Source organism: Neltuma alba, unplaced genomic scaffold, assembly GCF_004799145.2.
Source record: "Neltuma alba isolate B1F8T4 unplaced genomic scaffold, ASM479914v2 tig00010247_pilon, whole genome shotgun sequence".
Classification (NCBI taxonomy): Eukaryota; Viridiplantae; Streptophyta; class Magnoliopsida; order Fabales; family Fabaceae; genus Neltuma; species Neltuma alba.
In genome coordinates, this window is record NW_021635174.1 from 258,131 (window position 1) to 284,835 (window position 26,705).

Consider the following 26,705-nt stretch of genomic DNA (forward strand, 5'->3'; position numbering starts at 1 on the left):
TACCAAGGAGGGAAATATAAAAGCTTTCATTGACAAAAAAGAACATTTCTATTAATATAATCACCTAAATCACAAATTTAATGAGACGTCTCTAACTTCCTCAAAATTTTCTCAGTATCATCGTATTAACTACCTTAATTTACATCATTATAAGTATTGCCTAAGACTTTCCCCACTCATGGACTCCATTTCCTTGAGAATTTCCTGGGCAAGAGATTTAACACAAGGCTCAACATCCTCGAGCAATTCTCCAAGGAAGGGGATTGTTTCAGCCAAGAAAACAAGATACTCTTCTTTCAGATTCTCCACTAGATATTTAACTATTCTCAGGCCCAACATTCTTGCTCGCAGTTTCTCACTCCGTGTCTGCATCAATACCTGCGAAACAAACAAGGCATGATCTCTGAATTAGCTGTTGAAGACTCCGCAGCCATCAAAAGAGATTTAAAAACAAAAGATACATTCTGGCCAGAGTTCAGAATGCAGAAAAAAGGTGATAAAGACCCCCTTTTTTTTTGAGCCAACATAAAGATCATGCATGAAAACTAAAATTTAGATAATACTATATCTGGTCCTCAATATAAAATCTAATTGACTCATTTAAAGAGATTAAAGAAGCTAAATAAATTAATTATATGTTACATTATCTCCCTAAAATATTTGTGTATTACTAGATTATATATCAGTTTAGAAGTTGAGTAAATTAGTTTGGAGAAAAACAATAAATATGAATACTTTAAAGTAATTTATTTAACTTCCAAATTAGTCAGCTGAATCTTATTTAAGGACTGGAGGTAGTACAACTTTTTACAGCTTACCACTATATGACTGGGAATGCCCAAAAGAAAAATCTCCCTCAGTAGTAAAAATCTAGATATTTACCTCATGATTCAAGGGTTTCCACAAGAGGTCATTTCCAGCGGTGACGGCCATTTGTCCAATGCATACAACCAGTAGGTCATCAACTTCCTGCACACTCGGGGTGTCGTCCAACGAAGCGGGTGGTTCTATGACTAGTTGTGAAACAATGGGTTTCAATAGCATCTGCAACAACCATAATTTAGGTGAAGGAATGTACAAACAAGAACATTATTGAAAGAGGATCAGTCTTTGAATGAACTTCATTCAAGGCAGCAACAGGAACAAGAATAAAGATAATTTGGAAAGTTCAAAAGTACAGAATAGAATCCTAATCACTGGGAATCCCTTGATGAAAAAGGGAATGGAACTAAACAGTGATTTTGTGGATGTAAAATGTCATTTATACCCTACATATTCATAATCATTCAGTGCTCCTCTAATCTGTAAATATCAAAGTTCTCCATTAATTGAATCAAATGAAGTGTTTATCTTCTAGGAAAAGGAAGTTCAAGACAGGCATGTGATGCAGAACTCAGCTCCTGAAGCATTGTGAAGATATGACCGCAAACTAATCAAAACATTTTAAAGAAATAATCCATACTTAAATGTCAGAGATATGTACAATAGTTCATGACAACTAAGATATGGCATAATGGTGGCAGTGTAAAAGAATTGGCTCACCTGAAAGTTTGAAGAGTCAAGAAACTTGGTGGATCCAGTATCATAGAGAAAACATTTGTGTAAACACGACAAGACTAGCTTCCTAAGATGCCAGCTTTTGATAGAAACAATGCTTCCCTTTGTGCTGTCATCATCCTGAGTCTTGGCCTTCTTGTTCTTTCGACTCAGAAGTTTTACATCTCCGGCATTGCCAAGATGGTGAACACAGCTACCAAGCAAGTGTTTGAAATAAGGAACAAACAACGACCTACACACATGGCACAGCAGTGAAGAAATGATGAAGCAAACTTCAATCACGACCTTAAGAAAAATGATCGTGTTTGCTCAAGTTACTTATATAAGCATAATTCAAATGAGCCAAGACTTCTCACTGAAAACAAATTATGGATATAATAATATCATTTTCAGATTAAGTTTGTAGTAACTCAACTGCCAGCCACTATTATTAGATTGTATAATATGCAAGGACCTTTATACACATAACATAAAACTGCTTCACTCTAAATTAAAAAAAAAAGTTCTATTCTTTAAAAAAGTGAAATATTACAAACCCAATAATTCAAGAGAGAATGCCTCAACAAAGTCTCTGGAGATCAAGCTAGTAAGAAAGAAGCACTTTTGAAAAGAATACCAACTGAAATACACAGATATTGACTTACCGATGGCTCTCTGCAAGTTTATTTACCATGCCATAGAAGGATATCGCCCTATCAGTACTACCCACAGATGCAGCTTCACCCACATCAGATTCTGCCCACTCAATACTCTTTATGAATAGAGGTTTAAACATGCTCTCGGTGAGTTTCATAGTCAGAGCAATCATTGCATTGATCACACTTCTTTCTACTGCATCAACATTATGGACAGAAACAGGACTCTGATGACGAATATCAAGGGCAAGCAGGCAAAGGTCAAAAATCTTTCCATGGAAAGCAACAATAGATGGCCTGTCCATGGTACCAACCAAGGTTGCCAACATGTCAAACATAATTTCTAAGCTTTTATCCCCAGCATTAAGAGAAGCAGGGTAAACGTTTAATAACGGTGGCAGGGCAAGTCGAACCTGTATCAAAAATAAAAGCTTTCTAAATAAAAAGAGAACACCAAAATGTTGATTTCATACAAATGTTATACGTTACTATAAAATAACAAAGCCTTACAGGGATTCTCTCCGCAAGGAGCTTGCGAAGTCCACTAGCTCTAGATTGCAACTTTGTGTCCCTTCCAGAAACATATTCAGGATGAAGTACCAGAAGATCTATTATACTTGATAGATAAGGGTTTAGAAATCCACCAAGCTTGTCCACAACTACCTCCAGAGTGATGAGAACAGACAACAAATACAAGTCTTTAGAGACTGGGGAAACAGGCTCCATACTTTGGGGTTTTGTATCTGAATTAGAGAACAGTTCAGAAGAAACCCTCATCATATTTTCCATTAAGTGAGGAAGCTCTGCTAGAGCCTTTGGACCTACAACATTGACCAAGGCAGCAGTTGTTCTAAGGCAACTAGAGGCCACAACCAAGTTGCACCAACTGATGCATCTTGCAATGGATCTAAGGCACAGAACGAAGATTAAATTATTAGAAGGAAAGCTGTTGGCCAAAACTTCTAATGCAGACACTGCTGCCACTTTCATCGATGTACTTGAACCCTCAGCTGGATCATCAAGTACCCGAACAATTTCCAAGCACATCTTATCAAATGACTTTTGATCACTCTCGTTCATATTAAGCCAAGGAAAAGATGGATTGGAACATCGAGTTTTATTTTCTTTACTCTTTGAACTAACAACTTTATGATTTCTTGCAGTCTCACACAAAAGCCCAAGAGCCTGCAACACAAATTATGTAATTATTGAATAACCATTCCTCATCTCACATTGTTCATCATTGCATGAATTACATAAGAAACAGGAAATATATGCTGTGCCTACCCAACTACTTAGGGAAAAACTTCTTAAAGCTACGCAATTATGGGTACACGCATTGAGTGCGATACAATATGATATATTAAACATGATGAAGTTCAAAATTTTAGGCTATGGGCGCAAGAAACATGCATATATAATTATGCATATATTTAAAAAAAAATTAACACACAAAAGAATAACATAAAAATAATTGTTTTAAATATGTATTTCCAAAGCAATAAAGTGATATTAACAACAAAATTAAGTTTTTGAGTTATTTTGAAGCATTTCAAAGGGGGGAAGTCAATATAAGCTCAAAATATATTGCATGCAACATGAGATACAATACATGTATCATATCAGAAATGTAACTGATATTGGTAGCTTCAAAATAGATCGCATGTAACATGAGATACAATACATGTATCATACCAGAAATGTAACTGATATGGGTATATTAACTTTTTTGAAGTATCTATCGTACATGGTCCTAAGGGGTAACATTTTAATGCATCACGCAAGTCTAAGAAATTACCATTTCAGCAACATCCTTATCTTCATGACGAAGCAACTTAATTATGCTGCTAAAGTACGCTGATGGTCTCATGGCCAAGGTTATATTTCTCCCAGCAGCACGCAAAGCTTCTTTCAACTCTTTTCTCAGAAGAACAGGAAACTTCAGTTGTTTCTTTTTTGAAAGTACATGTTGCAAGAGAAAAACAATCTGCTCCATAAGCTCTCCAAGTCCCTTCTGCAATGTCAAAACAGTCTACTTTTGAGGAAATCAATTTTGGCAACAAACAGTACTATTCAACTATAAAAAGCAGCAGCATGAATACACATGTTTAGCTTGGAAAACTATTACAACAAGACTAGAATGAGCATCTCAGCAAGAAGACTATAAGAATAATGAAACAAATTGAATACACAGTCAAATAATGAGCAATTATTATGCTCAAAGTTGAAAATTTGCATCAGCCAAGGATTATGCGAGTCACTTGCCTAAACAATAGCAGACCCTTAAAATATCATCAGGAGACTTATAATATATGCCAACGCATAGGATTGAGAGAACTGTGAGGAGCTTTCTTCAATCTAGGAAGTTGAATTTTGAAGGCCATGTTAGGGTACAACACTTTATGGAATCAGGTATTCCAAAGCACAACTAAGACCATGGCAGAAGTAATGCCAAAAATGCAATACCTCTCATGAGACATGTCAGGAATATAGTTCTTTTTAGAAAGCCAATTTCATTCAAGTTGGATGGTAGCAGCTCTTGCCTGTAGTTTTGGGAGATTAACTAACTAGGTGGAAAATATCCCCCAGACAATAATAAGGCGTAATAGACACAGGATTAACATTAATGACAGGTGACAGGATTGCAAACCTCAAAAAACTGTCCCACGATATGTGTGAATTGGAGATGCTTTATCTCAGTTTTCTATTCACCACAAGGCTATGGATTTACCATGTAACGATCAGTTTATATTTCTTTCATTGGCATTTTTATCCCTGAGACTTCAAAGCATCTTACATCAATTTATTTAAAAGTGTCTGGCAGGGGGGGGGGTTTTGTGGCACTACGGTGTTCAAAATCCTGGCAGATTTGGTTGGAAAGGAATGCATGTATATAGAAAGGCGCCACCTTGCCAAACCTGTCCTATGCTGTACAATGCAATGGCACTTATAGGATCCACTAGGTAGGATATGAACCTTATAAAGCGTACCCTCTCTGAAATGGAAAGACATTGAATGCCCTTGCTAGTTGCTTATGCCATTAATAAAGTCAGGTACTTGAAGACTTGAGGAGTTCAAAATCATGAAAACATACGGAATTATACCTGAATGATATCTGCATCCTCCCCTGATTCCATTTTGAATAAAAATTCTGGATCTTGCAATTTGTGCAAAGTAAACTGCATTGCAAGAAACAACTCTAGAGGTTCATTTCCCAATTGTTGAAGCAGCATAACTAAAGCAGGAACCCACGTCGGACTTGTGTATTGTTCACATATCTGCACCGCAAGTTTATACTCCCACTCTCTTGTATAAAATGTCAATGCATCCAGAGCCTTGATATTAAGCAAAGTAGTTTGTTCCCTTGAAACTAATGAATGGAAAAGCAGGACAAGCAATGAAGCAAAGCTTTTATCCTCACCCAAAGTTCTGTAAAGTTGGAGCATGGTTACATGTAGCTCGTGAACGGATAAACAAAGTTAATAAAAGTGAAGTATAGCATAAAAAGTACTTTACCTTAACAAGTATAATACAGTTGACAATCTTCTATGCTCAACAACTTCGGGCAACGTATCCATGAAAATCTGTAGGGAGAAAACAATATTAAAATATTGATATGCTTAGAATTGCTTCCATTCATTTGGAACCAACATGTATCAAGGAATAACTACCTTCAGTAATGCTTTAACATCGTCAGTCTTAGACAGCCAACAAGGAACAATGGCAGATATAAGATCCTCAAAAACATGCTTTGAATGACCGTCAATCTACAGATAATAGCCAAATAGTGAGAATACAGATGATATATTGAACTAGACCAGATCATGGCGCAAAACCCACCCAATCCAAACAAACCAAAAAAAATAAAATCAAATCAAATGAAATGAAATGAAAAATAAAAATGATATATGAGCCTGAAGGATCCATATATTGAACAGGCCAAGCATACACTTTTTATAAGATCCAAACCCTAGCCTCACCCATCTGAGTATGTTATCATATAAACATATTTGAAAGCCCTTACTGCATGTCCGCACTGTTCAGTTGTGTCAGTGAAAATACAATGTATTTGAAGAAATAGAATACTGAGAAATCAATCCATCTAAAACGTGTCTTTAAATTTTACTCAATTATTTGCGTATAATTTTAGAAAATGTACGTTGTTTTGATATAATTAGGCAAAACATGTCATCTTTTTTGTCATCCTATTCCGTGATAGTGTCTCTCTCCTTACAATTAAGACCCCCCACTCTCATATTGGCTATAATAAATCTGATATGAAGGTTTTAGTAAAAGGAAAACAAAAAATGGAGGAAAGAATTTTGGCATTGGACAGGCCTTTTCTATCAGGCTCAAACTTCCCCCACCTCAATCAATTCTAATAAAATGTCCTTAATATCAAGTATCGCTTATAATCTGGCTTATAATTTAAAGATATAGAATACCAAAAATTCAATCTATGATTCTCCCGTCCCCTGTATCGCTTATATAATCAATTTTAAAGAGGTAACCAAAATACAAGCACACTCATCACTGTTACTCCAACTTTCAAAGCTGCTTTAATCATATATTAACAAACCTGTGTGATAGTTGATTCTCCAACAACAGCAACAATATCAAGTATATGCCCAAAAACTTCTTCAGGAAAAGCTTTCGCAACAGCAGAAAGCAGAGAAAATACATGGTTACGGGTGACTACATCCTTTGAAGAATGGGCGCACACTATCAGGACATTGAAGTTAATTTCATTTGTTATATTTTCCTGAGAACAAAAATAGCAAAATAAATTTGAATTAGGCAAAAGCAAGTTCACCAAATAACCTGTAAGATATCTTGAAATTTCAAGCATCTAGAATAAAAATGAACCTTCAACGGAGCAGTGCTACCAAGGGATGTGATTATATCCTCAAGGATTATCAACAAAGTCTGTTGAACATGACATATGGCATTACGGTTGGCCTCACTTAATGAAGGCTGGGTCAAGCCCTTCTCCTGGAAAAGAGCATCATTCAACCACTCCTCAGAAAGAATCCTACTAAGAAGCTTAAATAAGGGGCTTATGAGCATATGCCTGCAGCCATCAAAGTTAATAGTTAGCACAATCAAATATGCTATTTATTTTGTTGATCCAGAAATAGCAATTATCTTCTAACCTCTTCGTTATGTCTTTCTTCAATAATAAAACATCAAGAAGAGAACTAAGGATATAGAAAGATTTCTCCCTTCTAAATATGTTATCCCCTGCATGCACACTTAGTTTCTTTTTCTTCTTGGATTCTGAGATATTTATGCAACTTCCCCTTTCAAGTATGATATCAAGCATGTCGCCAAATGTTGAGAAACTAATCTGCAATTCCAAGAGATAAAACCATTGACCACCAGTTAATCTTTCACTTATTCTCCTACAGAACTTCTATAATTTAGAAGGTGAAATGGATAAGCTGAAGAATTATAACACTACATTAAAAAGGGAACCTAGTACCTAAATATTTATAATATTAACCACATGCTCCCTCAAATCACTGCTGGCTATAGAACAGTTTTAAAAGAAAAAAGTCCCCATTTTCAAATAAACCCACATTAAAAATGTGTACGTTCTTGTAATCATACTTCATAATGCACGCACAAATGAGCATTTCTGTGCATGCAAACCAGGATACCATTGATTCCAATTTACCAAACTGATTATACATCTTATGGCACAGGCATAAAACTTAAGTTCTTAAATTCTGCAAAAATATTGTCCATCAGGAAAAAAACGTCTCTTTGGCAACCACTTGAGTTCATTATTTGAATGTCAGATGCTCCCATAAACTGTTCTGCATCATACTGGCAAGCAACAGCAAAATAGATACAACACACTAACCAACAGATAATAAAAGATGCACTAAATTGAACAGAAGATCCGTAAAATTAAAAAATATGAGAAAGGAACTTACATCTATGCGCAATATGGCCTCTCTGGCAGAACTTTGTACTTCACCATTAGCATTACAGCACAGAAACAGAAGCTCATGAAACAAATGCTCCTGTAAAAAATAAGAAAGTTCATTGTCAGAAATTTAATGCATCAAGCGAGGAGAACAAATGTGATCTGCTTTAACATGGGCCTAAATTGATCAAGTTATTATGAAGGGAATGATATCATTTGGAAAGGAAATGGGTCCCCTGATACCTTTACTTCATTCTTCAATCCCCCATAGAATTGACGACTTAGTTTCCTTAGAATGGTTAAACAGGGCTGTACATAGGCAGGGTGACCAGAACTAGTAGAATCCAACTGGCCAAGACAGCAGCCAGAGCGTGTAAGCACATCAAAGATGACAAAACGACCTAACGTAGAAATACTATATTGCTTACCCGCAAAGCTGTCAATAAATGACCTTCAAAATCATTTCCCCCCGAGGAAGAGGACATAACACAACTCTACCACAATAGTAGAAATTAGTACACTTCAAATCCTATATTGGAAAGATGCCCTCAGCCAAAAACAACTGGATATACTTACTTCAAGTAATAGGCATAGCATTTCAATTTCAATGCTTGACAATTTCTGAGAGAACTCATCTAGCACATTAAAGCACTGATTCCGCCTATGCAAGAGCAAGGACAACAGAGACACAACTTCTTTAACACACACAATGCCCTTTCCAATTCCCTTGAGCAAGGATAAAATCTTCAGCTGCAAGAAGCACCACGGTACAAATATAAACGTCCTTTCTAAGATTATGTGAAAGCAATACGCATGATAGTAAAAAAATTTTTTGAAGATATGGAAGTTTGATCAAGAACACAAATCTTACATGTAAAAGCAGAGAAGGAAACAGTTTAGAAAAGACAGCAGACCTTGCCATAGTTTGAAAGTTTCAAAGCAGAACCCAAAATGAAGCCAAGAATTTTTTCCCTTGTAGGCTGATCAAATCTGAAAGGAAAAATTCAGGCACAGACGGAAAATGAAAATTAGCAAATTCAACCAATTATTTAACAAAATTAGCAAGTTCGACCAATTATTTGATAAGAAAAAGAAAAATGACCAACAATGCATTATACATTGAATGTAAAGCTGATCAGATCCTATCACCATAGGGAGAAACAAAATAACCCTATCCAACTTGGTCTCCCGCGGTCTCCCGTCAGCCTCCCATTAGACAAATACATAATTATGGTAGCATTATAAAAATACTCTTGATAGAGTACCAAACGAGCGGCTAATCTGTGAACCAGATTTTATTTCATTAATATTTATTTTAGTGGGTTTAGTAGTAGTCTTGGTGGTCAGGTGAAGTGAAGCACAAATTTAGGAGCTAGGGGAGTCTGTTAGGATTATTTACTGAGTCAGATATTTCATTTTAAATATTTTTATTGTTATTTTCCTAAATCATGTGTTAGCCTAAATTTTAAGGAGTCATAGTTATTTTTCTGTTTATAAATATTGAGGGTCAATGCATGTAAATGTCATCTGTATAATCACTATTTGTTTTATGAGTGGAGATTCTCCAAGGCTTTATTAGTTATGAGCTAAAATTCTTACTCATTCTAATGAAGATTTTCCTTCATCTTTATTAATTTGTGAAATTAGATTCTTATCTCACAGTTCAATAAAGATTTTCCTTTCTTATTTCTCTCTTACCGAATCTGCACCATATCATACCTGTTCTCAATATTTTGGGGTACCAAGATGTTGTGACAGGTTGAGCCCAGCATAGATGCAAACATTGAAGGAAGAAATCTCTCATCAGACAATATTAGTGTTTTTTGCTGATCTATCAACCCCAAAAGTTCACCCAGAAAATGGCTCCATGTTGCATTGCTCCCTGTTTTCGCCAGTTAAAAAAAATTAGTAAAATAACAAGGTAACATTTGACATGTAGGGCAGAATCCAATTATTTTGATGGTACAGTACCATTTCTCCTTCCAGAACGTTCAAGATGAGACCATAATACACATAGCCCATCAATGCAGTTCATGGCCGCAATCCTTGTATCCTAAAAAAGACGGACAATGCAAATTAATCGATTTGGCCAATTCCATTTTGTTGCAAGAGAGAAGCACACGGAAAAAGAATAGCACAAGTGGAAGTGTCATAGGCTTCTGAAATTACAATATGGAAGAAAACAATTGTTGATGACCATGTATTTTCAGAATGAAAAACAAAGGAGGGTAGAAAAAGGAAAAGCACCTCAAAATGTTTGGCACTATGGTGGAAAACTCATACCTGGTTATCACTAGCCAATGGAACCAGAACTGAAGGAAACTCAGCTAGAAGTTCAAATTGACATCTTTCTAGTGACAGGCTACAAAGAAATGCAAAGCACCGAAGGCTTTCAACTTGGACTTCAACAGGAACACCTACAGAATGACAAGACCAGCAAAAGATTAACTAGATGAAAAATTTTTTCAGGAATACAACCATGACCATATTGGCATTAAAAAAGCCATGACCATATATAACAACCAAGAGAATAAACCCAAACAGAGATTTCACTAAACCAGAAAAACCACCACAAAAAATTAAAGAGAATGAATCTAAATGAGATATTAGCTTTGAATGGGTGTGTATGTAAAGACATTTTAAATACACATGCAAAGGCGTTCTAGAGACATTGATCCACGAACAATCAGTGAAGTTTATATACGTCAAACCATAATGCAAATAAAAATCAGACTCTGCTAAGTCTGTGGAAGGCAGCTTAGACTGATTCCACTTGATGACCAGTTGTCAAACCAAAAAAATATTTGAAACAGGAAAAAAGAAGATAAAAATGAGAAGTTGGAACTGAACAGTGTGACAGCAAATCAAGGCCCAGTAGTAATTCAAAATTTTGGAATCACCAATTTGAACATGCCAAAACAATTCTATTCAAGACCTAATTTTCAACTACAGAAGTTACAGGAATTAGCAATTGTGGAGATACCAATCAGTGATTACTAGTAATTAAAGGCAATCAATTACTCCTCAGGTACAAAAATGGGGAAAAGTCCTAAACGAAAGAAAAGTGAGTTTCATATTCCACAACATTCAAATGAAAGCAATCATGTCAACAAGTCAAAAGGCATCAGTTGGTAGATTACTGTCCAAGCTCATGAAGTATGATTCCAACAGGATCAAGTGAAAAGTACCTTCCTCCGTGAAAAACTTGGATAAGAGGCAGGGAGGTGATATCTTGCATTGAGCCACCAAGTAACGGAGATGTTCATGAAAAGCATGCTTGAATTTTGAGGCAGCAAAACATACAAACAGATCCTTAGTCCAGCTGACCCACTTATCGTTATCATCCTGTCTCATAGGCATGGTTACAATTAAGTAAACACACAGAAAATTCAGCGGAGAACTCTCCAGTCTCCCCCACAGGCAAAAAATGAAATAAGGAACTACAAACCCGTAAAATGTCAGACGGCATTGCTAACATCAGTGCAGCAACCAACTTCCAAAATATGCAAACAATAAGTTTTGCATTCAGAGATTTGAGATCAGTATCCAAGAACTTTAGAATTGAACTGCAGTCCCAGTCCAGAATTTCAGAATTGAACTGTAAATTAAACACCAACCAACCCAAAAAACAAATTAGTATTTATGTCCGATAACCACTTAGATAAATACACTAAAATCATAAATTCATTCTACCTCTTCCAACATAAAATCGCCTGCAGACACTAATGATTCCCACTCAGCCTTTAACATAGGAAATACATTTTCAAAAATTGCAGGAAAGTCATCACCTAAGCCAAAAACGAAAAAAAAGTCCATATTCAGCATCTATAAATCATTCAATTAACTTCTCATGTTATATTGTTATTTGCTTAATCTTAACACTCCTTGTTGACAAGCAGTGAATGTTTCAGAAAAATTGGAAACTATAAAGTAGCGCATAGAAAAAGTGAGGGAGAAACTCACTGCTTGGTTTTAACACTAGAGCCTGAAATAACATCAAAAAGAAGAGCGTCTTCGACAATTCCAAATCACTGCAGTTTTCAACAAACCAAGTAATATGGTCTTCAGGGTAGATCCTGAAATTCTCAGCCATGATGTTGATGGTCTTCAGGTTAATCGAAGATAAACTTCCAGAAACAGTCTGCAATTACATCTTCATAGTCAGTAATGTGAAAGGAAACTCATTTCAAACAACAGAAACATAATCACGTTGATCAACAATTCTGAAATCAAATAACAATTCCAAATAAAATACCAGAAAGGCCTTGTGCTAAAACTCATCCATCTAGCACATTTTTCCTATTATAAATCATTTATCATGAAAATAGTGATATTTATGCTCCTGAGTAACATTGGCGTGGGTATTTTTTCTAGAAGAGTGGTATTAGTTGAATCCTGTCAGATTTTACTAGCCGATGGCCTACTTTGCAATCAAAAACACAATTCTATTATAAGAGGAAATCCAACAAACCACATAGGCAGTACAGAAGTAAATCACATTTAAGATCTGATGATTAGGTTCAAGATTCAGATGCTTCTTCTTCACCATAAATAAATACTTTCCAACTTAGCTCAAAATGTTCAGACCACTACACCTCTGCTAGATTAAATCACTCACAACTACGAGAAGGCACTTACTAAATCCTCCAAAAGGATTCGAAATAACAATTACTACTGGAAATGCATTTGGCCACAATTTCATTTTATTCTGATGGTTTCATCATGGCAGAATCTTATATAGTCATGATTCATTTTAATTTCCTCTGATAAGTGTCAGCCAGGGGCAACAAGAATGATGTCCAACAGCAAGCTCCCTCCAAGCCTATGCCTCAAATTTATCAAGAGGATAAATCACCACAAAAGAATTTATTAAGAGGATAAATCACGACAAAAGCGCAAGGTAACTGGCTACTTTTCAAGTCTATATAGCTCCTGTTAAAATGTTTTGGCAAGGACAAGAAAACAACACAGTATCAATAAGGAAAATGTGAAAGAGAAAAATTCTGACATTTATGGAAAGAAAACACCTTTACCGATGCAATTCCCCCAATTTATCTACATGCAAGCGAAGATTGGAACTATTAGTAATCTGTTGTGTATTTAATGATTTCTTTACAAGTAAATGTGCATGATTATGAGTCTTGTTCCGATACTAGAGACAGGATCTCACAAATCACAATAAATTTACTGGCTCTTTAGTTCACCTGGACTAATACGAGAAATGACAGTTTGACAGTTGCCAAGATCCATTAGGAGAAAGACCAAAAATGGTTTTCATAGAATTTCTAACATATTAAGGGCAATTTCATCTCCCAAGCTAAAATTGTTTGCTGAAAGTCAGAATAGTTTTGTCATGATCTCTTCTAACATGACAATCACCCACTGAAATCTTTTGGGATCCTGACGGTAATAAAGCACAGGTGTGCTATACCAAAACCTACAATGTTCATATAATTGGCAAAGATCATATTATTGACCAGTTCATAAAGGTTCTGGAACCATGTCATGGACCAGTTCAACTCCCAAGCCTAAAATCTTAGACGACCAGAAATGGTTTTAATATATCTCGAACACATTCATATACAAAGCCCACAGGACTTGACGCTTAGACACAGAAAGAAACCTAGCATGGGTTGTGCACAAATTAATTATGCGGGATCAAACTCTTGACCCCTTGGTCAAAGAAGCTTTAATACCATTATGACAACTATTTCTACTCCAAAAGCTTGGGTTGGTAGATGAAAATCCATCATCAATTTTATTATAATCCTCAACATCATACTTGCCATTTTCACCAAAGGTTTACACTTCATATAAGATAAACACGTCAAAGAAAAATAATGAAAACTGCATCACCCATGAATAACTTGTACCAATTCTCCATCAGGTGCAACAGCAAGAGTCTGATAAAGGGGCCAGTTTATTTCATTAACCAGTCTCATAGCCTTCAAATTCAAGCTTTGGGTCTGTGCAATGCAAGGAAACTGATTAATGTGATGATGAACCAGACAAGGAAGAATCTCAAAGCTTAAACTTGGGCAAACACCAGGTTGGCAGAAAGCTATTAAATCTGAAATCAAGTCCAAGTCAAAAAGAACCTGAGGCAGAGCAAGAAGCAATGGAAATATCATGGCAGCTGTTCTTTTCATATGATCAGTATGACCATGACAGTATGAGATGGCAATTTTGAGGCAACTGATAGCAACATCACTGGTTAAACTAACATTTTCAGCTGAACCTGCAAGTAAGGAAAACAGGATATGTAAATCATACGTGATGGACAACACAACTACTGAAAATTCTCAATTTCCTTGCCACTACTGCACTAGACTTCAGCTCTTAGGAATGCAATACTTGTGAAACTTTAAATTGTGATATCAGCACTTCAAGAAGCTGTTACTGGAAAAATCCAAGCAAGCAACTTTAGCTTTAAAAAACTCACCACACATGCTTCCAAGAAGCCATCTTCCACCTCATCCAAAGGTGAATATTGGTAGCAGTTCTTGTCTGGAAATATACTTCTCAAAGGTAACAGCAATATAATAATAATGACACATAAGGCACAACCCTTTATTATTTGTCTTATTTGTGAGACTAACGTTGAAACAGCTCCCTCATTTCAACAATCTCTACTAAGGAATAATCTGCTTGGTATTTTTCCACAATAAAAAACTAGGTGCAGCTGGAGGATTTTGATCAGTTTTCTACTGACCCAGTAGAGACTTGGTCATGACAAAGATGCTATAGTTCTGAGGAAATGCCAAGTTTTCACAGGGCTTTGGTGAGCATGGGTTTAAAAAACACAATGCTTAAGAATATGTTTGGTGCAGTGTTTGAATGGCCCAGAACCATGCTTTCACCAAACAAGCATACGTGTTGCTTTTTTCTTGAAAGTTATGAAATTGTGTTGGCAACTAATATTCGAACATGCCCCTGACTCTTTGATAGAGTTTTACTGTCTCGAGATACCTTATAAGACAAGATTTTCTCTCTTGTCTCCCTTGGTATTCGGCTTATGATCAAGGCTGATTTAGGTGGACTTCTGTCATGGGAATGTGATCATTTGTTCTCCAGCCACACATATCTTCCTCTCTAATAGTTTCTTTTTCTATCAAAATGAAATGACTATTCACCATTTATTTCCTCTGCCTCAAAATGTATCATTTTTTGACAAGTATTCTATGAAAAATTGAAATTTTCATGCTATTGTTTGAAAACCTTAAGTTATTAAAATATAAGATTAAGAAACAGAGGTCAAATTTCTAATATATAGCATACTTACCCAATAGCAGCTTGTCAATGCATCTTCTTAGCACTTTCTGAAGTGCATCAAAAAGCTCAGGAGAACCTATTACATCTGGCAGTCCATTAACAGATAAAGCTGCTCGAACAACTGTCAGGTCTTTATCATTGAGTTGTCTCAATAAGGCCTCTTGAATGTCTACAAGACTCTGATCAAAACGAAAATATTATGAAAAAAATCATTGAAGGCCTAAAAGACATCCATCTCACATGCACATGCACAGAATGACAGAGAGCATAAATGAATATTTTCTCAAAGCATAGAACAACTAATATTGTCAACTCAAGATCCAAGCAAATTGGATCACCACCCAGCTGTGAACAACACACTTAAAAAATGTGATGATCAAGAAAAGAGAGGGATAGAAGAGAGTCAACCAGCAATTAAATTTTATTCCAGAAAAGTAAAGGATCATAAGGTGGCTGGAAAAACTGAGTAGGAAATTTCAACAAATAACTGACCATATACTTCTGACAAGGAATAATGACCTGAGGGAGTGAGAAGAGAAAATAACAGACCTATTTGTGGGTTACCTGGGGGCTAAAAGCATAAGCGTTTGAAAAAATGGAAAGAGGGCGAGGGCCAGCCTCTGATATGCTAGCTCCTGTCACGGAATCCATTTTAATCTAGTTTTAATGTTGTTGTTTAAGTGTTAGTTATTGTATTATGGATTAATATCACTTTCATGTTGAACGAAAGAGTATTATCTAGTGTTATTTCATAACACTTCGTATACTTCTGTGTTAATTCTCTGTTGACTAGTAAAGGACCCTATCAAAAGCCTTATCCAAACTGCAAACAAGAGGAACTTCCAAAAGCAGCTTATTTTGTTTAAAAAAATACTTCAGATCTCAATTTCATTACATTGCTAATACATTAGGCACAGATTAATCATCTAGTTGAATTCTTCAGTAAGATTTGCTTTTGCCCAATTCCCTGGGCAAACTTTTTAAATTCCGTTAAAGCCTCAGGGACTGCAAGCCGTTTGCTGAAATTTAGTTTGCGTTAAGATATCAAAGAAGGATTCTTTCAAAAGCTTGTTTGCCCGTCACTTTTCATAGGGACAGACAAAAGGTAACCTAATCCATTAGTCGATGTAGCAATTCTATTTGTATTGCTCGGGCCAATACATTGTTACTTTTCTATAAATATTGATTACTTTATAAAATCGTTTTTCTTGATACATCTCATGTAAGAAATTGATTTTATGATTGTTATGAAGACTTTTTACGATTTTAATCGTCAATTTAACTTAAAACTTTAAATTGATTTTTTAAACAATATCATGTAAACACGGTGTAATTGATATTGATGATTGATAAGTATTCATAATTTTAAAAAGTGTTACTTTTGACAAAATCATTGTCATTATTTTCCAAGAAAATATATTCTGTGTGAAAGTAATCATATTTTTTATCAGTAAATGAAATTGTCTTTACAATTTTTTGATCATTTTATTAAAACTTTCTGGTACCAAGCCAATCCTGGTCCGATGCTCATCCAGCCCAACCTAATTAGGCACCAGGTCAGGTCATCCCAGGGAGGTCAAAACCAACCCAACACATGCACGCCCAGCCTTAACAAATGATGAGCCATTGATGGTAATTCAGCATATACATTACCACCGACTATGTCATGCAAAAAGCCAAATTTAAAAAGGGCTCTCAGACACATCTCATTATTCATTATGATCAGCCCATATCAGACAACAGGCAACAAAACTTAACTGAAGCTTTGTTTTAGCTTTTAACAAACAAGAATGAAAAGCTTTTAACTTTTACTGAACTGAAGTAAAGAAAATTAAATGGAGAACCATGCAAGTAACAAGGTAAGATGTGGTCTCTGTACATGCATAATAAACTTGGAAGATTAATATTGACAAGAGAAAGGAGATACAGTTCACGATCTAATACCTCTGAAACAACTTCCTTAGATTTTAGAATGCCAGATGAATTTAAATCAGCCAACATAGCACATCGAACGTCAGCCTGTGCCACATCAAAAATGATTCTAACGTTGCTTATTCAATGACAGAAAATAGCTTGCCAACATATCAATGACGGTTGAAGTATTAGAAAAAACCTCGTGTTTCAAGACAGAATGTCAATAGATAATACCTTAGGATGATGCAAGGCCAGCCAAATTTTGGAATCTGACATATTGAGTGATGAATCTAGATTCCCATCTAGTATCTTACATAAAATCTTGTACACTGATCCATCTTTCTTAGAACGAACTTTGTTATCCTATTAGACAGGTTAAAAGCATTAAAGATTTCATGCACATGCACAGGTACAAACATAGAAGCAAGAACAGAATGGTGATCACCAGACCTGAAGGAATTGATTAACTGCTCTGCGTAGCTCGGATGGATACCTTTTATTGAAAACAATCAAAATCTTCTTCACCCATCCTCCTAAGCAAACAATAATTATGATAATTAGAAAGCAAACAATAATTATGGTAATTAGATGACCAATTATTTTTTTTTTTTTTAAAAAAAAAGTATTAAGCTGTATAAAGCAAGAGGAAGTATGAAGGCCCCATTTATTCCAGCATTTTTTAGATGTAAGAAATCTAAGTATGTCTGTCTAGGCTTTCAAAAAAATTAGAATCTAACCCCCCCAAAAAAAAAAAAGAAGATTTTCAGTTATTTCATAAAGTTATTTTTGAGTAACTTCTAGAAATAATCAACTGCAATAAATGAGCAAGAATATTGATAAAAATGGAGATACAAAAAGATTGCATAAAATTTACAAATCACTAAATAAATCAGATTTTATTAGGATAATCATTAACCAAACATAATTTTTTTCTTTTCAAAAAAATCCCTAAAAACAAATCACTTATCATAAAATATCTAAATGATTTGAAAATCTCATCCTTAAATTCCAAACAAACAGGCCTTAGATGACTCTCTTTATCTTATTATTCAGTGTACGTATTAAGATTATGATCTATTATATTCTTAAAGAAGGACAACACGAGTTATTTATCTTCGGACTCCTTTATTAAATCCTGATCACAAGGAGTTAATCTTTTAGCAATGGCCAGTTTAAACCAACAGGAAAAGTAAAGGCATAAATTTAAAAAAGGGGATAAGCTTCATGTTATGTAATCATAATCCGTTTAAGTAAAGTAAGGGCAGATAAGTCATTGGAGTTAGACCAGGATATTTAGTTCTTTCCGTATGGCAGTGTTAGTTAGTTGGTTAGTTAGTTACATTTTTCTTTTCCCCTTTTCCTTCTATAAAAGGATACCCTCTGGACTAAATTAGATGTAATGTGCATTGTTAATGAAGTCAGGATTATCCCCATCTCTCTTTGTTCCCCATTTTCTCCTACCTCCCTGTTCTCTTCCATCCTTCTACCCTCTCCTATTCTTCTCGATTCTCTCTTTCTCCTTTCTGCATTTCTAATTACAGAAATGTACGAAGTGGCATCAGAACCACCGTTACTCAAACCTATGCTACGTACCTGAATCTTTATGGTCACCACCCAATCAAAATCAAAAGCAAGCGACCCAATAATGGACAAGAGGCTTCAAGTAGTCAAAAACCAAATAGGCACCGTTACCACACTTCAAGAATCTGTCTTTCATCTGTCGATGCAGATTCAAACCACGGAGGAAACATCGATGAGGTAAATACGGCCCTTCGCAACTTAGAACAGATGTGGAATAGGCATCGGCCAAATGGAAATGGAAATGGGCGTCAACGTGCAACTCAGTTTCCAAAAATAGAGCTCCCCAAATTCGCACGCAGTAATGTCTTGACGTGGATACTCAAATGCGAACGGTTCTTCAAACTTGAGGAGATGCCAACGGAAGCCAAGGTCAAGATTGCAAGTCTGCACCTTGATGATCGTGCATTTCAATGGCATTTGGCGAATAAGAAACAGTGGGGTGCAGATCCACCAACCTAGGAGGAGTAAGTTGACATTCTTAAGGACTGCTTCGGACCGGCCTATAAGTCACTTATAGGCGACCTTCTGTGACTTCATCACGTGGGTACACTCGTAAACTTCAATGAGGAATTTGATCTCATGTCGGCGAAGGTTGGGTTCTTTGAAGCTTCGGGTTCTTTGAAGCACAGCTAGTCGACACATATCTGAATTTAATAAGGGAAGAATTGGCGTGCCCAATCCGAATGTTTAAGCCCAGAACCATGCGTGAGGCAAAGAGTCTTGCACGCATGCAAGAACTCATGACAGATAGACAAAACACCAAGAAAGAGCCAGATGAGGGGCTTTGGTATGCAACATCTGTCAATGTGGTGGCACCTCCAACCCGTTACACCTTTGCACCGAATAAGGAGGTCTCGACTATAAATTGAGCCTAGAACATGGAAAGAAGTATTGCGGTCACCCCCAAGACCCAATCTTTGAACACTAAAAACATACTGAAGCTTCAAAAAGCATTGACCGCAGAAGAAGAGGCAGAACATAGACAAAAAAGCTATGCTTCTATTGCCATAAGAAATTCTCCAGGGACCATAAATGTCCCAGAGGCAGAAACTCCGACTCCACTTTATTGAAATTGGGGATGACAGAGATGCTAATGCTGAACCAGAAGAGGAACCTAATAGCAATGATGATGAAGTAGTTCCATAGATCTTACTACATGCTATCACAGGGGTTGATGATGCAAATTCCATGAGACTCCACAGCCATATGAGAAGAAGACAAATACAAATTTTAATTGATAATGGGAGTACCCATAACTTTCTTGATTTGTCATTTGCCAAAAGGCTCGGATGGAAGACTGATCCTGCACCATCTTCTCATGTGCAGGTAGCAAGGGGAGGAAAGTTACAAGTCCATGGTATTTGGAAAGACTTCAAATGGAAGATGCAAGGGCTAGACTTCACATTTCACTTTTGGATACCGGACTTACACACCTATGACATGGTCGTCGGGGTCAAATGGCTCAAAAGTAATAAAAAATGCTTTCTAGGATTATGAAAAGATGATTATGTACTTCTGGAAGGACAACCAGATCTGCAAATTTCAGGCAAATCCTCCTAATTCGTGGAGGATCATTCAACCTAAGGCTGCAAAGGCTCACCTTCTCCAGGAAACCCAGAAATTTTTGCTACAACTAGTCCACATTAAAGACAGGGAGTTGGAATGTTTTACTGTTACACAAATTGACGACGCCTATCTACCCCAAGCAAATATGTTTTGAGTGATTTTCAGGACATTTTTCGAGAACCTAGGAAGCAGCCACCTCTAAGGGAGGGCCATAATCACCCAATTATCTTACAAGAAGGAACTACCCGATTAATGTGAAGCCATATAGATACCCTACTGCCCAAAAAGACATTATTGAAAAAATGGTTACTGAGTTACTTCACACTAGAGTCTTACAAGACAGCTCATCTCCTTTCCCAGCACCTATAGTACTAGTTAAGAAGTATGGATCCTAGCATGTGTATAGACTATCATGCTCTTAATAAAAGAACTGCAAAAAACCAGCATCCCATTCCCTTGGTGGAAGACCTGTTTGATGAGCTCAGTCTGGCTAGGTGGTTCACAAAGGTTGACTTAAGGGCTGGTTACCACCAGATTTGAATGGAGCCTCAAGATGTGTATAAAACAGCATTTAAAAAACATTCAGGGATTATGAATGGCTGGTCATGCCATTTGGCTTGACCAATGCCCCTGTTACATTTCAGGGGGCTATGAATGCTATTTTCAGACCTTACTTAAGAAAGTTTGTTTTAGTGTTTTTTGATGATATACTAATCTACAGCCCTACTTTTGCAAACCACACCTCCCATTTGAAGAATGTGCTGCAGATTTTATGCGACAATCAGTATTATGTGAAGGAAGAAAAATGTAACCAACTAACCAACCAACCAACACTTCCATATGGAAAGAACTAAAAATCCTGGTCTAACTCCAATGACTTATCTACCCTTACTTAACTTACACGGATTATGATTACATAACACTTCACGTATTATAAATGCATCTTTTCTGACAGTTTGGGGCATGTGCTATACCTGGAAAAATTAACAAGGCAGAAAAGAAAAGGAATAACACTCTAATCTCTCCCTCACAGTAAGTATCTCACCATAAGCAGAGAAAATAGCCCAAGAGAATCTCTGAAATATTGAGTTCAAATTGTATTTCACTCATATGTCAGCTAATAAGGAGGCTAACATTTTCATAGAGTTGAATGACACTTGAAAAAAACATGAAATAACTGAATATCCCTACATTCTCAGGATCATGATGAGAATGGGAAAACTGAATAACAAGGCGGACCATGACTGACCTAGTAGTCCTATTATTTTGCTAACAGACTCCATAAACCTAAATAAAAGGATTTCAAAAATAAAATAAAACAAGACCAAGTCAGACTTCAACTAAGTTCCTTTTATTTGGCCTCTAGTAAATCAAAGTTGGCTTACTAGGAGTCTTATCAGTTTGATACTTTACATTGATGCTAATGCTAAAATTCTCACCCACTTAAGCAATAACAGAAAGACAAACTAAAATGAAACCAAACAACAACAACAACAATAATAATAAAATTTCAATATCTTATGTTTATAAGTTCCTTTATAATAAGCAAAAATTGCAACAGCAATTTTAGACATAGCAACTTTTAAAAGAAACTTTAGCATGCAAATTCTCACAGAAGCTTTAAACTTCATGGTTATTATGAATATTAACTCACTCTTACAGGACATAGGACAATAGATTAGTTAAATAGGGGGAAATTGACACTCAATGACATAAGTAGGATCCCAGTGACCAATTGTTGATCCAGAACATACCTGGCATGGAAAATTTTAAATTGCTAACTTTTTGCGTTAACTTCACACAACTTGATAGGATCTTAGTAACCACGTGATGAACATAATTCTGTATTGGCACTTTTTCTAGTATAGATATCAAAGCCTGCTGGGAACAATCATCAGACCAACTGCAAAATTATGATAATTAACGTTAAAACACAAACTATTATGCAACATGGCACCAATGAAATAAATATAGTAGTCAAAATCCTAACCTTAAGTCAATTAAGGAATCCAAAAGCACCAGAAGGAAATTATCAACATTGAACTCTTTAGACAATTCTAATAACGTCCCAGCCAAGTTTCTTCAAACAAAAAAGGTAAAACGTAGATATCATGAATGACACAAAAAACAAAGCAGAGTAACTATGAGAACTTTTGACAACATGAAGTGATACCTTATCTCTTTCAAAACTTCTGTGGCCTTCTTTGGAAGAATATCGATCTTTTGTGACTGATAACAATCCAAAAGAACAAAGTAAGGATAAATAAGACCCTAGTATGCACCACACCACAAAAGTTTAACCCCAAAAATGCTGTGCTTTGCAATCTGATAGACCAGTATAAGCACAAAATTTTGCTTAAGGTCATTTTGCCAGAAACTTCAATCACATTAAATGCTAGGTGCCATAAGAATAATTAAAACCCATATAAAAGAATACACAAGACATTTTCCCTAATAAGTATTTATCACATCAGAGTTAATAGTTGCTAGGACAAAAATGTAATTTATTAACTACCATTAATTAGCTTAAAGATGATTAGACTTCAGAACTAATCCATTCATATATGCATCGTGTCTTTACTTTTCCTTATGCTTTTTAAAGTACGATCTTCCTCTACTTGCTGGTGGGCAAGGGGAAAAAAAATAGTAGTACTAGTAGTGATGATGATGATGATATACAAGCCCATTATGTAGAATTAGGAAACCTCATTAGCTAAGTAACCTTCTTTACTGAACAAATTGTCTTGCAAGATTTTCCTCTACAGAAAAATAATTTTGTTGGAATATTAAAAAAAAATACTGTAAACATTTTAGAATGCCAAGATACGGAAACATCACTAAAACATGAAAATTCATATTATACGATGCTTTAATATGTGTGTGCGTGTGCGAGCGCGTGCGCACTTGTGTATTGCAAATAAAGACTAATGCATATAAGAACAAAAGTACCTGAACAAGGTTGATCAAAACAATAAGGGATAAACGAAACCACTGGAGTTCAGTCGATCCTTTTGCCGCCTCACAAGCAACCTCAGCAACTGAACGCATCAAGCTATTTAGAAGCTTAGGAGCCAATGCAGCTTTTTTTACTAGCAATCCAATGATCATAAAAGAAGCAGCCTATATATTCCCAAGGAAATAAACTATACATTAGAGGTAGCCAGGACACTAGAATATGTCAAAAGTTAAGCAACCCAAGCACTAATGCAATTAAAAAAATTTTATTTAGCCTTAAAATGATAGAAAACAATTCATTGGCCATCGATTTTATATTTTTAAGTTACTTCATTTATATTTTTTGCCCTGTATTTAAGGAGGTTAACTCATCTCTCTCTATATTAGCATTTCTTCTTTTCTTTTCTGCCAAAAAGGGGAGAAAAAGCTAGCAATATAATAGAATCTTTTAGAATTTGAGGCTAATGACTAATGGAAACTTCAAAAGGCTGAACTGTTGAAAGCCAACTCATATGTCAAGATATGTATTACTGGAGAAAGGAATGAACTGACAGCAAGCTTAACAAGAATTTCGGTGAAAGAACTTGATTCCTCTTAAGTAGGATGAAGGGTTCAAATAATTTTATAAAAAAATATTGGGAGAGGCCAGATAATGCACAAATCTAACATGATATTACCAAAGAAGGAGGTAACTAAGCATCAATAAAATACCAACAAAGTGCAACAAATAAGTCCAACAGACAATCCTACCCAACAATAAATGAGGTGCGGACATATGCTCAGCAAAGATTCTAGTATTTAAGCAACCTAAGGCTAGTTCAAGTAGCAAAGATAAGGTGGGGTATAGGAAGAAGTTACGGTTTTAGACCCTTTAGAAAGCAAAATGGTATTTAACTGTGACAAAACAGAATATCCAAAAACACAGGTGATGGGGACAACGATATGCCTGATTTTGATTTTATTATTTCAAAAAATATTCCAAATATTTAAAAGACCTTGTCATCATACTTCCAAAGCCTCCAAAATGAATCAGTAAAATCTAGGAAAAAGTTAATCTATAGACCCATAAAAATTGAAGATAGCAAATAACCTTATGCCACACAGTCTAAGCCATAGGGGAGGGCAGACTGACCAAACAGTTGCGGGTGTCTCAACTATAGAAGTACATGAAACAACAGTCTAAGATCAAAGTATTCCATCATCTTCCCACAAACAGAATCTAGGAACCAAGATCATCTTCCCATAATCAGAGTATGGGAACTACATCATCTTCCCATAAAAAGAATCCCTAAACTACGTGAACGTCAATACTTAGAGGCCTTCATTTTTCAACCCCCACCCCCAAAAAAAAAGGGCAAGAACTGCCCACAAGGAAAACAAGTTGCAGCAGGGTACAAGAAAGGAACTCAGAAGATAATTAACAAATGAATCTGATTTTTTTATAGACCCAACTGTTTGATCCATATTCCAAACTGCTTTTGAAATCAAAAGAGTGGCAACTATGAAAATGCCCCAAATAGAAAAAGGATCCATAAAATAAGGATTACATCAGTCCAAAATAAAGCACGTTGTCAAATAGTACAACATACAAGTACCAAGTTGACACACAAGCGATACTGAAGTACTTCAAAAAAAAAGGAAAAAAATGAAGAACAAGAATTAGGGATCAAACCCTGTGATCTAAAGCTCCCTTAACGCCAGGATGAAGGCCAGAGACAACAAAAGGAAGGATCCTCTTAATAATATCATCATTAACTGTCAAAGAAGTACCCAGAACTTCAAAGAAAACAGCAGTACAAAAACTGATCACATGTTTTGAAGGTTGAAACTTCTTTCTTGGAGATGCCTGCAGCCATTGCTTAACTAGTTATTTGATTACAACAAAAGGTGATTAAATTCATCAATTAAAGATTAAACGAGTACTCACATAGTCGCACAAAACATCTAAAATACCCTTATCACAGATACACTGCTGCACTATAACACTTCTAGGTGGAGGAGCACCAGAGACTTTTACCCCATCAAGAAACGCCCACTTAGTATTCCTATAAAAAGGATAGTGAAATATCATAACCCACTCCTATCAATAAAATATAAAGATTAGGAAAAAAACCATAGATTTGCTATGCCATAAATTTCTAACCTTGTATCGAGTATCTGTAATATTCGAACAAATGCATGTGTGTCATGGTAAGGCAAAGCACATAAAATTATGTCCTCAGTATTATATACATGAACTCTGAAAGTCCAAGTAAACCATGTCAGAATCACAAAAAACATATGGCAGAAAAGTGGGCTATCAATATCCTAAAATTCTTACAAAGACATAAGTTTATCAAACAAACTACTTACTTGTATCTACGTATCAGATACTCAAGGGTTTTAAGAGCAGAGGGTAGAAGAAAAAATCCCGAAAGTACCCTCAAGTACGAACTAATTGAGACATTAATTTGATTGTTTTCTTCCATACCCATCAACTCTCTATCCAACTCTTTACTTCTGTGGCTAAACAATTCATCCTTGAATTTTTGAAACCGCTCATCAGAGCTTATGAGAACCTCTAAACCTGAAATAGTACATCACAAAACAGTCACTTCAATTGCAAGCATATCTTTCTACGACATAAAAAAATGGCGAACTGTGTGTGTGTGTGTGGGGTCTCAATTCTCAACTTAGCCATTACATAATATCTATGACACAGCATGTTACTTGGGACTATTTACAGAGGAATGAAAACAAAGAACTTAACAAAGAGAGGTCGCAAGAGAAACGAGCTCAGAGGCAGCTAATAGTATTTATTAAGACATTAATTGTGACAAAGCAATTTTACTTGGACCCGCATTGAGTGAATATCTACCTATATGTATGTACGTTTGTTTGTATCTTCAAATTGGAAAATATCAAATCACTTCATGCTATGCAGTTACCTTGAATCCCAATACTCCATATGGTTTCAATATCAATATCTGCCGCTTCCTTGGGATCAAACAAAAGAGAAGGCCTGGTAAACGGCCTCTTCAAAGGCTGAGAATCGACATGTACGAAGGATTTGATAACTTCTAATTGTGCAGCTATCGAGTTCGCCATTGTTGGAGTGTTTGAGCGGTTAGTTCACAGAAAGGAGACGACAGCGAAACCTGATGGGACTGAAGCATACGACGATGGCGACAGCAAGCTCTGGCGGCGAGTCCAACGGCGGTGGTGAGACAACCTCCCAAGCTCTAGCTGCAAGCACAGGGATACGGAGCTAGACAGATGGGCACAGAAGAAAAGCGAGGTTTTGTCTCCCGTTG

At 36.0% G+C, this 26,705-nt stretch overlaps 1 protein-coding gene across 2 annotated transcripts; it reads right to left on the minus strand.

The window, feature by feature from the left end:
• On the minus strand, nucleotides 1-26,705 carry LOC114755282 (uncharacterized protein At3g06530). 2 transcript variants are annotated; one of them, XM_028944145.1, is made up of 39 exons: nucleotides 26,340-26,705; nucleotides 25,765-25,978; nucleotides 25,556-25,651; nucleotides 25,340-25,457; nucleotides 25,085-25,258; nucleotides 23,407-23,577; nucleotides 22,631-22,686; nucleotides 22,448-22,537; nucleotides 22,212-22,360; nucleotides 17,761-17,843; nucleotides 17,545-17,673; nucleotides 17,341-17,415; nucleotides 15,407-15,575; nucleotides 14,223-14,362; nucleotides 13,998-14,090; nucleotides 12,088-12,265; nucleotides 11,818-11,912; nucleotides 11,573-11,722; nucleotides 11,313-11,469; nucleotides 10,408-10,541; nucleotides 10,096-10,177; nucleotides 9,844-10,006; nucleotides 9,039-9,114; nucleotides 8,701-8,874; nucleotides 8,553-8,618; nucleotides 8,368-8,472; nucleotides 8,132-8,221; nucleotides 7,346-7,539; nucleotides 7,059-7,263; nucleotides 6,772-6,954; nucleotides 5,864-5,959; nucleotides 5,709-5,776; nucleotides 5,297-5,621; nucleotides 3,991-4,206; nucleotides 2,703-3,377; nucleotides 2,202-2,605; nucleotides 1,543-1,789; nucleotides 883-1,044; nucleotides 1-378 (listed from the first exon to the last, which is right to left on the minus strand). In XM_028944145.1, the coding sequence occupies exons 1-39, from the start codon at nucleotides 26,497-26,499 to the stop codon at nucleotides 148-150; spliced, it is 6,393 nt and encodes a 2,130-aa protein (XP_028799978.1). In that variant the 5' UTR covers nucleotides 26,500-26,705; the 3' UTR covers nucleotides 1-147. The 2 variants fall into 2 exon arrangements, with proteins under 2 accessions (XP_028799978.1, XP_028799979.1); XM_028944146.1 differs by lacking the exon at nucleotides 17,341-17,415.